Raw genomic sequence first — 18,306 nt, 5'->3', positions numbered from 1 at the left:
CAGTAGAAAAAAGCGGTAAATTAAAAAAATGTAGGCGCGAAGGGTAATCCCATAGAAAATTTGAATTTCGCTATTTTGCTACTAACAAACTTGTTTGACCGGCTATAAATGTAAATTATATTTAATTTCTTTCAACAAAGACCTACGCTACGGCTTCATTGACCATCCTTATTTATTAATGTAGGTCGGTAAAAACAAACAGCCATAAATCAATCGAGAATGGCAGTCGAGCCAACCTATGCATACGTGAAAGGTACACAAGTATAAACAATGTTGTGCCTTTCTAAGTAGCACACATTAGAAATAGACTTACACGCGACAGGACACGGGACACGCCTAATGTCGTATGATTTAGGTGCTATTTTCAACTATTGATTTTTCCGCCTCATTTTATTATGCAGCCAGTACTTTATTGCCGCCCTTGTTGCATATCTAATGCAAAGGGACATTTGGTCTTTAAGTTGAACTCAACTCATAACACATTTACAAATAGTTCTTATTGCGTCAATGGAAATGAAAAAGTATGTACCTACTTACCTATTGAAAAGAATGAATCTGCCTTTCTATCTAGCGAAATGTATCTAAAACTCTACTGAATAATAGATGTGTTCTAAATTTTATCTGTTCGAAATTAACAAGACGCACGAATGAATATTTATTGTATTGACCTACATTTATATGCAAGATAAGAGTAAGGAAAATCGGCTGTTGGGATAAGATCGAAAGCCTTCATTGTCATTCTAATCTTAGCCAGATGATTAACTGTATTAAGATAAGTATGTATATTTTTATCTTTCCAACAAAATAATGAGGGTCTGAGGCAGATTAGGCGAAGAAATGTTTAACAGAAACAATAGTGGGATGTACTTGTCTATACCGTGTAGTGTGTACCGTTTGTATTTACCACAAAACAATATCACAATAATAAAATTGCCTCGAAAACGAAATCAGTAGAAATCATAAATAAAGAGACGTATAGGTACTTAAGTATCAAATATCAAATATCTTTATTTTGCTTAAAATATGGTACAAAAGATGGACTAAGTATGTATTAAGTATGTAATTCCTATTAGAATACTAAATTATCTGCGCCCATATATTTAGCACGCTTGCTAATACAAATCTCCGCCGCTGTTTGGTAGGTACGTCTCAGCTCTGAAGTTTCCAAATACTACGCAGGTTCCCGAGGTACAGTGAACTGCAAAATTTTGCCGGATGTACGCACATAGTACGAGTATCATAAATGTACTTACAGCGTCCAACTCATTGAGCGCTCTCACAGCCCGCTTGGGAGCCCTAATCTCCGCCGCCGTTTGCTTGGTGCGCCTCAGCTCCGAGGTCCAAACCGACAGAGGCTCCTCCCGGTCAGCTATGGCGTTCATGTGCTGGGCCAGCCCGCGGGCGTAGCTCTGCCCGCGCGGGGAGAGCAGTGCGTCTCCGCCGATGCGACCGATCACGTTGTACTCGCTCTCGCCATGCTGGAAATATATCAAGTATGAGCATCAAAACATCAAAAACTTATACATCAAATAATAATAATGTGTCACGTCTTCCAAACCTGTTGGGTTGGAAACATTGATGATGATATATCTCGACCAAATCGGATATTGTTTGCTCAGAGTTTGGAAATTAATTCTTAACTTCTGTATTATATAGATCCATACTTATGTATCTGAGAGAAATATTACCGGCAAGATAATAAAGGAAATTGACGCCCACCAAGGATAGTCAGGCCTTTGACCAATGACCAGTAATGTACCTACTTGAATAACTATTATCTGACGAACTGAGAAAAAGCATTGAGATTAGCATTTATAATATTGTTAACTAAAATTCTAAATGTCATATATGTACATATATGTATATATGTATAGTTAGTTCCTACTTGTATAATACTGCTGTAATTTAAGCTTGTTCCTACTACTGTTTTTTTTATTTACTGCGACAGTGAATGATTTTTTATTATTTTATTTTAAAAACGTATAGTTTTTTAATTAGTCAGTCGTGAAATCGTGACTAATTAAAACTACACGTTTTTCTTCCACGTGAAACATTCTACTAGGTATTAAAATGTTTTGTTTTTCACAAGAAGCTACAATAACCTTTATTTCACCGGTTGCCAAAATACCAATGACATAAGCGTTTACACAGCCGGTTTTCCTAACCTTGTATTTCTCTAGCTCTATTGGTTTTCGACTTTCCACTGATAATGACTTTAGCATTTCATTTAACCCCATGATAACGCCTAATCCCCTTGCACTAGAAATATTTCTAATCTCGACAAACATGTTTATCTATACCAATTAAACGATAAACGAATGATGCAATTTAGTAGAGACTTACTCTGGTGAAGTATAAAGTTTGCGGAAGAGGACGAAGGCCCGAAAGATAACCAAGGATTCCAGATTCTTTCTGGCCAGCAACTTTATGAGCAGTCACTGTTTCTCCCATGTTCTCGACGCGAACGAAGCTGATCGTCTCTAAGTTCGCATCAATAGGCTCATACTGCCTCATGTAGTGCTCAAGCTTCTTCCTCAAATCGTCGACTGCCAGCTCCTCGCTCATCGACTTGTAGTCTTCAGAGTACCGGAGGATCTCAATGATGTTCCTCTCGAGGAGCTCCTGGTCCTCACAGACACACTCGATGAACAGAATCCTGAAGCCCATATCCGACAGGCAATAGTCATTGAGTTCCCTGCGCTGCTCGCGGGTGATGTTGGTGCCGTCGAATATCTAGAAAGAGAGATGACTGTGCTATAGGCATCGTTCCAATGAATCCAATGTCCAGGTGATTAATCTTGTTTACGAGATGAGAGGTCATGAATGGGGCGCGGCATTGATCTATTTATTAGTAGGTATCTACTTAATTATGAAAGTTCTAGGAATGAGTTGTTTATAGAGCACATGTGTCGCAACAAGTTTATCATGTAACCGATTAAGATCATGAGTTTCAGTTATTTTATGAGATAATAGTGGTATTTTGCTCGTGTCAGATAAAAATCCCCGTATCAACGTCTAAATCCTGTTCGAGATGATTATTTATAATGCCACTACATAGTACATACCTTTTTTATAAAACTATTGCTTAAACAACAACGACTGAATCAGTGAACATTTTATTACCCCAATAACAAAGTTATATCATTTTATTTATAACTGTGGAGATGACACCACCTACTTGTATTCATCAAACATATTATTATTATTATATGCTTATCAATGCCAATTAACACTGATTTTAGCTACTTATTTATTTTCCCCTCACTAGCTCGGAAAGTTGTCGTTTATCCTTCAATACAAGCGGGGAAAAACGCGTTTTATCCACTAGTGGGGAAAGTAATTTGACCTTGGATGGAGCGTGTTTTAAGTAGCTTGACAGATAACAAAACGTAAAACGCTCAAGATAATGGTTCGTTCGATATTAATTATCATTAAATAAATGGTTTGAGAATGTAATAAAAAATACCAAATTTAGCTTTATTTAACGATTTTAAGTCATAAACCTTAAAATTCCATAAGAAACGTTTGTTTTTTTTATAATGATGTTAAATATAATTCTGAACGCACAAGTTGAGTCGATGCAATTTCAAAACGCATCGTTGACATTTCATACATCAGAAATGTCAAAATTGTCAACAATTTTTTTACTTAAAACCTTTTCTCACCGACTCGCGTAAAAATACACAACTTCCAGAATTTTCTGTTATAATATCGTAAAGAAATGAGTGATTCCAGTGATGACGGTGATCTAACGCCTGTGGATGTTGCACTTTCCTCGCTATAGTGAGGTGAAAAGTTTTGTGTTACACACGGGCGCAAATGTATTTTACTTCTCGTGTGTTGAAACACTCGCTACGCTCAGGATTCTATTTTAGAACCACTCGCTTCGCTCGTGGTTCACCTATAGAATCCTTTCGCTTGCTCGTGTTTCAATTCTACACTCGCGGGTAAAATACAACTTTGCACCCTTGTATAACAAATAACTATTGTATTATGTATAAACTTAGCATCAAGTGTCGTCAAAATAATGAAATTAACAAAAAAATAGACCACCATCTGAAGTTCACCTACCCTCTAACATTTTTAGGTTTAGATTGTGGGTTTAGGTTTAAAGATATTAATTCTCATAAAAGATCTGTGCTACAAGTCATTTACACAAGAACAGAGTTACAAAGTAAAGGTAGGTAATCCTATTTACGGTTTTTACTATAGGCAAAGATAGATATAACTCCGTAATAGATGGATACAGTCTAAGAAAAAAACGTGCCTCGAAAATCACGAAAATTTGATTCTCGATCAGATGGCGCCACTAGTTTTGGCCTACACTCGTATAGAGGGCGTTGACTGTTTCGTTTGTTATTTATAATTTTAACGCATACCAAAGAACATGGGTCAAAATTATATAAAAATAATTAATGCAAATAAAAAAATCATTTATCCATATTTAAATACATTTTATCGTATTTTTATAAATATTTATTTTTAGTTTTAAAGTGTGTCGACAGATGGCAGTGAATTTACTGGGGTTACAAAATTTACTATGACAGTACCGCTCTAGTATAAGTTACTCTATGCTATAGGTTACCTAACTTCTCCAACATGTAACGATGAGTAAAATTCATAAAATTTTAAAATTTGATATCATCTATTCGCACCTATGATCGGGCGGGGTCCACCATTTTGCGAGCGAGCGCATAGAAATCTCCAAAAACCGACTTCAAAAAGAAACTTCAATGTTTTTTTTTTTCAAATGCATGTTCTATAAGACAGAAACAATTGTAAATATTAAAGCATTGTACTATTATTACCTAAATATCGTTACTTATGATTATTTGTGTATCGTATTTTTATAAAAACAATATCGAATGTTGCCTTTGGAAACTTAAAACATTCTTGCAGTAAGAAAATACGCCTCTTCTTTGACAGGCGTTCCGTTCCATTCAGACAACTTATTAAGAACGGTTTTTCAACATTAAAAAGTAAACGTGTTTAATACTTATAATGATGAAGAGGTAAGTAATAAAATATGAAATATGCATATTTTTCGTATTCTTACATTAACAGTAGGTTTTTATGTTGATTACGACGTTTAAAGGAAACTAATATTAACACAAGTAGTCATGAATTGGAACAAGTAAAAATTTAAAAAAATTTGAAAAGTAAAAAGCACTAGTTCGCGAAAACCAACTTTCCGCACGCTAAACAGCCACGAAAAGTAGCACTTTTTGAGCAACTGTATTAAAAAATATAATTCCGTTTTATATGCGCTAGTAACTGAAACGTTTGAAGTCGGTGCCAATAAGCAAAATATAATTACAATACTGGTTATAAATGTTATAATATATACTAGTTCTTTTTTTCTTATCAAACTACACCAGGGTTGGCATTCGATTTGACGGGGTGTTGACGCTGTTATCCTTTTTTAAGTCTGTTTTACTTTTTTTTTAAGATTAGTTTTATTTTTCCATTTATTTTAAAGTTTTTCTTATGCATCATTCTGTAAGACTTGTTCCAGTCTGGCTAAACTGTCATGTCACTAAACATTTTTGCGCTTCGGGTACTGGGTCTGGATCTGGATTTGAGGAGTTAGACCTCATGGAACCCATCATCAGAACTAGATCTTAATACAAATGTTCCTTCAGAACTTACTTTTGCTTAACAAACATAACGAGGACAAATCGCCAAAAGTGAAATGTGCGTTGTTAAAGAGTCCCGTTCTGATCGTCATCATCAGTTCCACTTCATCAAATGGCACTGTTTTTGATGAAAATAGTAGAATCGCTATATATATGCCTATAAGATTAGAGGAGTTCCCTAGATTCCTCACGGATCCCATCATCAGAACTGGGTTTTGACGGGACAAACTTGGGACAGTTGGGACTATAAAAAATAAAAAATAATTTTCCAAATCAGTTCAGAAATGACGGAGTTCTGAGGTAACATACATGTATACAAAAAAAATAAAAATACGGTCGAATTGATAACCTCCTCCTCTTTTAAGTCGGTTAAAAAGGAGGTTTTCAAATGATCGAGGCCGGGAGAGTTACCAAAGTTGATTTGAACTGTTTCATAGACGTATCCTGAAGTAAACTTACAGCAACACTGTTCCCATCCTTGAGCCACAGCACAGCGTCCTGCACGGCCTCGTGGGCGCTCTGTCGCCGGATGGCGGAGCCGTGCGCGTTGTCCGCGCGGAAGATGTCGTGCGTGCCGTAGAGCGCCATGTGGCGCCGCCGGTACTCGCTGCAGTTGAATACTGCAACGGGGAACAGTTATTACTGGCCGGATAACTACCTAAATAGCAGCAATATGGAGGACCTTATGCAATAAGGTTTACGAATGTCGAACTCGAAGGTTGATGATTAGTTCCAATTAGGGTCTCGTTCAGAACTTCTGGCTGACTCTTGTTGGACCTTATGTCTTTGCAATAAGGCTTACGAATGGTACCCACCTTTAGTGCTCTCTCCATTCCAGTTGAGATGGCGCGAGAGATGATGGGCCAGCTGACTCTTGCCGCGGGCCGGCAGCCCGACCAGCGCGATCAGCAGCGGCGCGAACTGGCTGATGCGACGTGTGCACAGGGACACTGCAACAAAAGATATATATTCTTTCTCTTTTTTCCTAATTTTAGCGTTCATCCCGGTTGTGTTGCGTCAACTACTGCTTCGGAGCCCAGAGTCAGATAGAGATGGTTGTAAATTAACTAGTTTTGTGGAGATTTAGAATCATACAAACAAAAAGTTAAGTATATATATAGAAGTATAAACTTACAATGTCCAAATACCAATGTAGTTTTTTTGTTTATTGTTTATTAAAGATAAACTGACTGTAGTATTATTTTGTTGATGTACCTTGTCTAAATATTTGGGTTTACTATAATCAGGTAATATATAAAAGTAAACATGTTTTTCTACTCGTCGACTGTAATGGTTGAATTAAGATTTCGTATACCAAACTTTAATTGGGTACTTTTCATGTATGGGCTCCCAACTTAACTATAATATTCATTTCGAAACGGTTTAGTCAACTATAATAAATTTGACCAATCACGTAACGCCGCGATCCAGTGGAAAAGACACCAACGCGCGACTATTTCATGAGTAATATCTATTCATAGGTATATTATGCACGCGTTGATGTCTTTTGTACTACTGAGATACTTACCAAATTTTCTTTCATTATTTAGGTTTTATAGTAGAAAAATATTGTATACAATAGTGATATAATCAAGCTTTTCAATCTCGTACCTTCATTAGGCGACTCAGCAAGCTTCGTGGCCTAAACACGATACTCGACTGAAAAGCTCTCTATTATATCACGATTGTATTAAATACTATTTAAAGTTTGGGTAACAAAATCACTATCAAAGCCTGTCATTGGTTTTGTAAACGTTAAACTATATCTATAACTATATACTTATTTCAAAGTTGAATATTTCCTAACTATAATGTAATGTTTATACTTCTCGCCTTTCTTAAGCGTTAAAACCACAGACCGTGACAATTCTCTTTATTGAAAGTAATTATATATTTTTTCTACGATTAGATATCGACTCCCCCACTGCACCACGTCTCCCGGGTCAAAAGATAGTGTAGTACAGTTTTATTGGACCGTAAAAATAGGTACGTACCAGAGTACCAGATAAAGTGTTAAGTACATATGTATGATGAAAAATAGTAACAAGTAATGACTCCTTATCTGTTGACTTATGGTAAAAATACACCTCAAGTTTACCTATATTATTATTATTAATGATAACTTTTATGAAAATACTTTTACTTTTAAATTGCATATCGTTTTATTAGGTAGGTGTCCAGTTTATTATCCCATAGCTCAGTACTTAGTCCATCGCGTTCACCCAATAACCTGGTTCATTTTAGATTCCATCAACTCGCAATAGTCCTTACCAGGGACCCGGCCTGACTCCCCTTGGAGGGTTTTGGAAGAGTATTTCGTAACGCTTTGCTTACCAAAGCCGTTGCTAACTAAAATCCTTTCATTTGGCTTTTTATTTTAACCGCTTCTTAATACAGATACGTTCCTTAAGCGCTAACCTCTTGAAGGGGTATCGATTATAAATTATGACGAATAATCCAATTTCAACTTTCTGTTCGTAAAAATAGAATCAAATATTGCTTATTTTCTGTTTCAAGTGAAGGAATGGGTGTCTAGCGCGTTAACAGACGTCATAATTTTGTGAATTAGAAAGGGGATACCCTTTCATTTTAGCGGTATCTTTGAAAGGGAAACCCCTTCCTAGCTAAGTCAAATGAACGGGTAAGCAATTCAAAGGGAAAGCCAATCGTTGGGGCTATTCGATAAACGACTAAGCCATTTCAAGGCTTTTTTCTGGGAAGGGGTGGACGGGTCCCTGGTCCTTACGGGTGCTGCTGCTGCCTTTGCGTGCATCCCATGACACGGGCAAGGGCATCATTCGCTCGGTGTACCCCTTACATTTCATTAGAGTGTCAGTGACAAAATGGCTTCTACGTGTTGGTTTCGGATGCGCGCACGCCTCCCAAAGGTCTGGAACACCGTTGCTCCGTGATGGGAAAGACTTTTATGAAATACATAATACATTTTATGTAAATGTACAGAGCAATGACGTATTTTTTTAATTAAGTATTTATTCATTTAGATTTAGATAGTAACTGCAGTTCCCATAACTATGTACAAGTAAACAAAACTAACCAATGTAGATAGAGATTGAAGGCATGTTTATAAAAACAACATAACTAACATTTTTGGCGGATTTGAGTTATTGGTATCATAGCGTTCGTCTAAGCAGGATCTACAAGTAGAGCAAAAGATAGTGTCCAAAAATGACCTCATTGTCCAAAATAAAAAAAATAAAATATATAAAATATACCCATTTTACAAAAACTACCTACATATCTTCTACATTATTTTTTACAAAAAGAACATCTGTATGGGTTCACTTAAATAAAACTTAATTTTAAATATAATTTACAAACACTTTTTAGTAGGTTGTGTAACTGGCAAATAAGTGCACGATTGTAAAAAAACCGGACAAGTGCGAGTCTGACTCGCTCACCGAGGGTTCCGTACTTTTTAGTATTTGTTGTTATAGCGGCAACAGAAATACACCATCTGTGAAAATTTCAACTCTCTAGCTATCACGGTTCATGAGATACAGCCTGGTGACAGACAGACAGACGGACAAACGGACAGTGGAGTCTTAGTAATAGGGTCCCGTTTTTACCCTTTGAACAAAACTACTACGATTGGTTTACGTATCCAGAAGTTTTGTTCATATCTTAAAAATGGGTGTACGGTACTTATGGGTATTTATTTAAATATAAGAATTTGTAATAAGATAATTTATATACAAAAATATGGTATTTTGCATTGTTTGACATTTATTTACATCATGCGTGTAATTTATTTGTGGCAACTGGTAATTGTTTGTTTGATTTATGGAAAAAATAGCAAGTCAGCGCACGTTTATTGTGATGATCTCATCGAAATCTTCAAATTGACTGTTATCAGTGATTGATTAGATTAAAGTCTACAAAAGAAAACACAAAAAATACCAAGAACCTTATCTTTATCGGCATTGCTGAATTTGTATATTGTATTAACTCATGTTTGATTTGATTTATCTTAAATCTAAGATGTATTTGTGCTCAAAATAAAATGCTGTTTAGTTACCCTGTTTTTAGGGTTTCGTAGTCGCCTAGAAACCCTTATAGTTTCGCCATGTCTGTCTGTCTGTCCGAGGCTTTGCTCCGTGATCGTTAGTGCTAGAAAGCTGCAATTTGGCATGGATACATAAATAATGCATTGCGACAGAACGGTAAAATAAAAACTAAGTATTATAAAAAATTTTTTTTTAGGGTAAGTACAATATTGTGTCGTTGGATAGGTCTTTCAAAACGAATACGGGTCTCCAAAAAGAATTTTTTGTTATAGTTCATATTTTCGGAAATAATCGCTCCGAAAGAAAAAAATCTGTCCCCCCTCTAACTTTTGAAGCATAGGTCCAAAAATATGAAAAAAATCGTGAAACAATAGCTCAATAAATAAATACCTATACTTTCAATGAAAACTATAGCGAACATGATCGGTTAAGTGGTTTTTGAGTTATTGCAAAAATCTTCTTTTCTTAGTAAAAATACATACAAAGCGCTGTAAATGTAATATACTCCTCTATGCTTAAATAATACTTACTAATAGCCCCCGTTCAGCCTATTTGACAGAATGGTAACTACGAAGCCTAATGTAAAAACGTGCCTCGAAAATATGATTCTCGAGTAGTATCGCTCTATCCTATTATATCCTCTTTGTCATTACTCATTACCTAGAATCTTTATGCCTACACGTGCTGGAAACATGCCGGAAAATGCATATTCACGTATGGCATAAAACAAGATTGCGTAATAATTGAGGTTTTATTGCATTCACCCTCGTGCTTACGTCAATGCAACAACAATCGCTTTTTATCCGTGCTCCAACAATGCAACGTTTACGGAAATAGAGTTTGAATAAAAATAAATAATAGTTAGCAACAATGGATAATGCGGTCTCGTATTCTTTCATAACAATTTAATCTAGTGAGGTGACGACTGTAATGTCTATTAAGTGTTAGTTTGATTTACTTAGTTTTTTTTTTTTAAATAAAAAATGTGTTAGGTACTATCAATCAATACCAAATATTTCATTGCGAGCTACGCGTTGGTACGCGCTTCGTTAGTACCCGATAAGTGGGGTTTCCGCTATGTAACGAAAAGCGCCTACTAGACCGCGGCCCAGGCGAAAACTTCGTCAGTCATCGCCTCCCGGTTGATCACATGATAGTTTAGATGCTAATATGAATTTAAAAAATAGTCAGCCGGTTGTATCGCGGTAAAAAATCCGTGACCTGGTCACGTGAACATGTAAAATAAATAAAAAATCAGCCATCTCCTCCCGATTGATACTTTGTCAGATGACAGTTTAGAAGCTATTATGAATAAAAAAACCGTGCCGGTTGTACATATTACATACATAGACAGCGCGGGGCCAGAGAAGAGCGGCGCGGTTCGTTGCCAATGCGAGTGGACTTTGGCCCGCGTGTAGGAAAAGTATACGCTGTACGCACTACATTAATCAATACAAATGTATAGTACTTACATATACCTTCATACACTGCCAAGAGACACATGAAATCAAGCTATATACTACATACTTTGAAGATTTTGATTTACTAACTTGTTATTCCGTTACCCAGTTTTATTTAAATCATAACATATCTATTGAGCCACGTAAATACTAGAGGTGAAAGGGGACAGGCTGCCCTAGTGGGGCTAGTAGGAGTAGCCATCAGCACAAGTGCCGCAACTGTATGATAAGATTGATAACCGCACTTAAAAAGGGGCAGTCATACAAGGTGTTCAACAAGAGACATCAAATTATATGATGATTTGAATTAACCCATACCATAAGGAATACCGTTATCAGGTTCATCGACTGATGAGACGATGCCATAAGCCATAAACACTTTCCAAAATTAGAATACCTACAGGAACAAATTGCAGCAGAAATACTAATTGCAAATTTCATTGGCTAAATTGGACATGGTCGTTAGCAATAAGGCCTTTATGATATGTTGTTAAATAGAAGTGTCCAATGGAAGAGCGGTGTCTACCGACACAAGTATCTTTATACTTAATGGGAGATTCCAGCCTTTTATGTTTTGTGTATTATGTGTTAAAACCAAATAAACTATTTTGTATATTTTTTTTAATTTACTGAACCGATTGAAATTAAAACGCTTGGCAGTCAAATAAATGGCTTATTTATATGAGACCGTGGGGGCGCGGTAGAGAGTTATCTAAATATAGATGATGATCTCATTCGACAATCTACAGCGTTAAAGAAACGGTGAGTTGCAACAAGAGCAAGACATCACAGTGAATCGTAATATCGTTAATGGATCTTGGTTGCAATAATAGTATGTATCCCCTTAAGACATACCTGATTACAATGAAAGAGGCTTATATAGCTTAGCTCTGGTATGTATGGTTAGATACCTACATATACCTATATAACAAAAGAAAATCATTCATAAAATTATATCATTTAGAATGTGTACAAACAAGGCTCTACTTGTACTTCTAGTAAACAATGTAAGTAAACATTATTTACATAATGTAAGTAGAGGATTAACGTTGGTACTTTTCAAACAAAAGACCAAGGCGAAGACGCAAAGACAAGACGTATTAAGTATAGTATGAATTTTCTCAGATGATTTTTTCGGGCTCGGGCCCTAATCTGTTAAACAAAAGCCTTTGTTTCTTTTCAGAGCGGTCTTCAGCACGTCGCAAAGCAGCCATGTCGTTTTAAAATTGACTATCGTGATAGTATTAAGGTTCAAATTTATGTGATAGCTCATTCAGAGAACAATCGGGGTGGGTTTTTCTTTGGAGATAACAAAACGTGTTATCACCGAATGGGCTAGCTGTTTTATGAATTTGAACCATATAAATTTGCTTTTAAAACGGGCTTGTTCCCGTTACTTATGCCAGGGCTATTAGCACTATTAGCAGTAAGCGTGTAACCACTGCATAAAGGAAACAATACCTTTTGTTTAACAGAATAGGGCCCGAGCTCGAAAAAAACATCTGAGATAATTCATACTATATGTATAAGCCACTGACGTCTGATACACGCTCAGTAATCGTGACCTGGAAGCAATGTATTGACATGAAATCGGTACAGGGTCAAAACATGTCCTTAGATGTGACCCTTTATACAGATAACACACCCGCCTCTGTATCCGCTAAGATAGCTAAGATTAGCGTCATCTATGTATTAGACACGTATTATTGTAATAAGAACGTCAAGTTTAAATTAATATTTTTTAAGTACCGATACATTTATGGTATTATTCAAGCCAGCATCAAACGCAAACGTCTAACTTTGCAACTACCTTTTCTACATAAAGTGATTAGCAAATTAATGATGATTGATGATTTAATGTTAGTATGTCTCACAACAGTTTAAAATCGATGATTAGCAAATACTAAAATAAACTGAATTCACCCAAAGACCTTTTAAAATTTAAAGCAACTTGGTGCAGTTGGTACTTAATACTAATAGTTTAACACTTAATTATTTTACTAAGACTATTTATCTAATTCTCTTAAATTAGATATTATAATAAAGTTACTTAATTATATCATATTTCTAAATGATACGTATTGTGATTAGTATGATTACATTGATTACCTATAACTGTCGCAAATAAGTAGCGTTATATCTGAATATTTAATAAAACTAATGAAACTGTTAGTAGGTCAAATGGTTAGTATAGGTAACCAACGGCCAAAGCCCACTACTTATCCATTCATTCATAATTTTAAACTAACACGGGACTTAATCGCGTAAAAAAACTAGTAATTAGAGTAGGGCAAAAATTATCTATTTACGAATAACCGGGAAGATAACTAAATCATCTTTTATTAGAAATAACTAAATAATCCGTCATTTGTTATTTCGAATTTATCTAGATCAGTTTCATTTTTAGGGTTCCGTACCTCAAAAGGAAATACGGAACCCCTATAAAACAACATGGTGGCCTTATAAACATGGTGGCCCCTTTTGGGGGGTAAATGAGAAAATTAGAATAAGTTTTTCAAAGTATACTGGGTTACATATCAAATGAAAGAGCTCATTGTAAGAATCTCAAATATATATTTTTTTAATTTTAGGATAAATAGTTTAGAAGTTATTAAAAAAATAGGCAAAAAAATTACCATTCCCCTTCGGCCCCTTCCCTACCCCCCTTTATCTCCGTAACTACTGGGTCTAAAATTTTGAAAAAAATACACAAAATCGTTCTTTACCTACAGATGACAGGAAAACCTGTTAGAAATGTGCAGTCAAGCGTGAGTCGGACTTATTTACTTAGTTTTTGATACGAGGTATATACGGGGTATATACGACAAAATTATGAGTGAAAATCGTGTTAGTTTAAATCAATATATCCATTCATTGTCTTTATGTACTTAACCTATAATTATCTCGAATTCATTTATTAGAGGACTCTACTCTTTTAAAATGCAATAATCTTAAATTAAAAAAGAATACCTACTCAGTAATCATAATCAGTACTAAAGTCAAATTTAAAAGTGTACATAAAATTCTTGGTACATAAAGTATAATTTCCTGGTGAATTAAAATTTTCTCCTAAGTTTCTTAATTTTGTAAATTTTATATTCTTTATACATATTATTTTTCGAATATATTTTCATTTACATGAAATAAATTCTATATATCTGTTATAACTATATGTTTGTTAAGTCAAGAACATATTGCCTAGTATAACCTGCATATCGTGACACTGACACCTACATAGAAATTCAACTTCTGTCTACATGTCATATACCTATAATCATAACTTTGCTTTTGTCAAACATTCGATAATCAACGAGCCAACAACCGCAGATAAATTTACAGGGGTCAAATGAAAAACACATGCCGAAAACAAGTTCTACCTTATCGGTTTTTTATCATATTTATATTTATATAACAATGACAATGTCAAACAGGCCGACCAAAGAAGCTTTGTCCTATCCTTGTATACAAGTACATACAACCTAGAAACTCTCTTAACCATAAAGCTTGCGTATCCCATAATAGAACCCCATATGACATAATTATCTATTCTTAACCCGCTACCTGAAGGTTGTCTGGAATAGATCGCTTTTTAGCGGTAAAATCGCCTGTTGTTTACCTCCGCTTGTGCTGCTGTTTTCTTTTGTATTGTTTTCTTCTATTGAGATGTGCAATCAAGAGTAATTGTATTGTATTCCAGTGATTATTTTTAAGTATATTTATGTACCAACCAAGTTCCAAACCCTAAGAATCAGAAACATTAATATCATGACTTTCAGTTGCAAATAATCACCATCAGTCTTCCCTTGTCGACTTGTCAAGGTTCGCGATAAACTTATTCTTAATTAAGCAATGTAGAATAACAAGTTTTGTTTGTTTACTTTGTTTGCTGGTGGCTTGCTGGTGGCACTGGCAACTCGTGGCAAGTAGCAACGGGGGCGTGGCCCTACGTCACAATGAATGGCGCGATGCCCGTGCCCACTGCCCACGCGCAGGCTTGTTTTTCGTTAAGTAATTTGTATTCCGAATACCAATTATTTGGAGTTTCAAACCTTTCAACGTATACGTAACTTGACTTTCTACTTTTTATAAGAAACTGCAATTTAAGTAAACTGCGTTTTAACTTCTGGAAATAACATAACTTTCCAGTAAGTACTTCATTTTAATATTACCAATATCTGGCGTTGTGTTGTACCAAGTTGTACCTAAGTAATAAGATAAAATAAAATATACTTTATGTTCCCATTTACTACAGCATAGCAATTAGGTAAGTACTTACTTAAGAAACTGTGAACTGTAATCAAGAGTAGCAGGAAAATAGTTCGGTATGTGACACACCCACCGGTTAAACGCATTAAATAGTCAGTTACGTTACGTCACTTAAGGTATTATTAACTGTTTGTTGTTTGTAAGTTTCCACTGATAAAACAAATGAAGTTGTTGTTGTTATCAATCTTCTTATTTAATTATAGACATAATTAAATATATAAAGGAATTAAGGTGAAGGGGGCGAAATGCGCCTGCCGTACGTGTCAGTGCGTCTACCTTTAATTTAGTCTAGACGCACTTACACGGCAGGCGCACTTCGCCCCTTTCACCATCGCCATTTGATGAGACAAACGAGAATGGATTGAATATGTATGTCTGTATGATCATTCGAGATAGAGAGGTCAAGATTGATGTAACGATGTATTTACATTTCGTCACGCCCGAGCCAATGGACAGTCAGTTTACCTACTCATGTCGGAAAGTGCCATTACTACAATAGGCTTGTTTTATTGTATATTGGTACCTATCAACCACATCAACGTACCAACCTATCTACCTACCTTAATAGACGTTTTTGACTTTGTCTTCGACATTTTGGTTCTTAACTTTGTACTAAATACTTTGTTTTGGCTCAAATTCAAGGCCGCCGAAGACCTACAACTACAATGATACTTGTTACAATACAGTGTCAATGTATATGTAACGACATTGTGTCCAATTGTAGTCATGACTGTCATGAGCGGTTATTAAAACAAAGCCGTTGGATTATTTTGGTACTCCATGATCAATTAGTGGCCAAGAAGACGAGGCAATTGACCAGAGCAGATCATTGATGTCACCGTTGAGGGTTATGACATCATACGTTAATGTATCTCGACTATCTAGGTGGATTTATCTTAAGGTTGTAATGGATAATTAACATTCGATCAAACATTAGTAATTATTAGTGTAGAACTAAAACGTAGGTAAACTTCTAATTGCACAATAATCTATAGTTTGTGTTATCAGAATGTCCATTAATGCCTTCGCATTAAAATGTACAAACACTAAAAACCATTAGCCTAATCCGTTGTCACGTTTAAGCCTCGTGCAACAGGACTTGCAAATTTTCCCACAGCACGATGAGACGGTGGCATCAGTTGGCTTCCTGCCATCGCGAAGAATCTGGGTAACTGGCAATACTATCGATGCGACATCAGGGCACTTTTGGCTCTTGGATCGCTTGATCAGGCTGAGTAAGTTATCGTACCCTTAACGACGCTGCCAAAATGAACGCGCCAATTGTATCAAGGCAAAATAACAGAAGCAAAAAGTAATTCCGGTACGGCTATTTATTTCTTGACAGATTTGGTTCCTTGTGGTTTATTTTAAGAGGTGCACTATGAAATATATTATGAAACTAAATTACCATATACGAACATGGGAAATGATGTATTGGTTAGATGCCAAGGGAACGTTGCAATAACGAGGAATCTATTTGCAGTTGGACTTCGGTCGCGGCCAGCTGCGGAAATCGCTCGTCCCTCGTCCCTAATTGACGGTGCCAGACACGGAGAGTCCATCGTTCAGGTCGGATAAATGAGAGAAGTAAAGGACCTCGTAATTTCAACTTATTTCTCTCTTTAAAAATTGTGATAAATACCTAGTTTTCAAATGATTTCATATGATGTATGAAGTAAGTTATTTAGTCGTCGAGGACAGATATCAAGGAAGTATAGTACCTGTACGGAAGAGAGCGGTGTTTTTAAAACATGTAATTGAATTTTTTAAATTCAAAAAGTTTGCGCCAAATTTTACGACATCGTTTTTTTTTTCAAAATCCAGTGAAATTATTACCGCAATATTTTGCCGTATCCGACAATTCCGATTCCGACACAAGTCCACAATTGGCCAGATTGGATTTTCAGGGAACACTTGCAATTTGCAATGTTTTTTTTTAGAAATGAAGTGGGTTAGCATGATTTAAAAAAGTACTGTCCTAAATTGTAAGGTAAATACGAATTAAGTAGATTGGCAAACCAAACAATTAGCAAGTGGTTCTCATTTCCAAATATCATAACATTTGTTGAAATACCCAACTATAGGTACCGGTATCTGTTTATATACCGACACAAGCACGTGAATAATAACACCTTTTCCTTCACCTACATTTCACGTAAACATTGTAAACCATTTCGTGACCGTCAAATTACAAACCGAAGCTACTGAACTGAAATCAAGTTGCTTTAAGCCAGCCTTTTATTGATACGTTCGAAGATAAGGTCATTGTTGAAAGTGTTGAAACCGCGTTCACTTTTGATGAAAGAAACAATTGTTAAAGTGGACTGACCTGTGGCAGTGGCCAAGGCTCCGAGGGCTTTCTCCTTGTCTTCCAGCATGGTGTGGGCGGTGCTCGCTCCGGGTGCCATAACTATTCTTCTCAATGAGGGTCTCCTAGTCAATGCGACGATGTGCTTAGCGCGGTGCTGCTGCTGCGGTCTACGTCGACGCGTGCGTACTCTGTGAAGGCCTCCTGGCGACTGTCCGCCAACTCCGCCGCTTATCACCGAGCGACCCTTATCAGCTCCACGGCAGTGATTGCCGGCCAACCAAACGATCGCTGAATAGATTTTGTAGTATATGAGGAACAGAAACGTAGACCAATCGCCTCGAATGCTCAGTAGCGCCATCGATTGCGATCTGAAACAATATTGTGACAGGCATTAGTGACGTGAAGCGGGCGTGCATTGTTTTGTAAACAATGAATACTTACTTTAGCTATTTGTAATTAGGTGCATCGCATTGCATTTAAACCTAAATAAATAAATGCAGTTGTACTACAAGCATGCATCAGCAGTTACGACTAAAGTATTTTATGATTTGTGTACATACACATCAGAAGAAAAACTAGTAAGTAGAAATGCTTAGAACCCCTGCATA

The 18,306-nt window shown here is 36.1% G+C and overlaps 1 protein-coding gene across 1 annotated transcript in view; it reads right to left on the bottom strand.

Moving 5' to 3' along the window:
* The window catches only part of LOC134746788 (6-phosphofructo-2-kinase/fructose-2,6-bisphosphatase-like), a 31,149-nt gene that overhangs the window by 2,232 nt on the left and 10,611 nt on the right, over positions 1-18,306 (bottom strand). Inside the window, exons 2-6 of the mRNA XM_063681331.1 lie at positions 17,717-18,066; positions 6,452-6,586; positions 6,096-6,256; positions 2,344-2,733; positions 1,254-1,478 (exon numbers count right to left, since the gene is read on the bottom strand). Of these exons, the coding sequence (XP_063537401.1) occupies positions 1,254-1,478; positions 2,344-2,733; positions 6,096-6,256; positions 6,452-6,586; positions 17,717-18,056 (1,251 nt within the window). The 5' untranslated portion in view covers positions 18,057-18,066. The remainder of the gene's footprint in view (positions 1-1,253; positions 1,479-2,343; positions 2,734-6,095; positions 6,257-6,451; positions 6,587-17,716; positions 18,067-18,306) is intronic.

The sequence above is a fragment of the Cydia strobilella genome, chromosome 13 (assembly GCF_947568885.1).
Source record: "Cydia strobilella chromosome 13, ilCydStro3.1, whole genome shotgun sequence".
In the NCBI taxonomy this organism is placed as follows: domain Eukaryota; kingdom Metazoa; phylum Arthropoda; class Insecta; order Lepidoptera; family Tortricidae; genus Cydia; species Cydia strobilella.
This window is presented reverse-complemented; position numbering and strand designations above follow the sequence as displayed.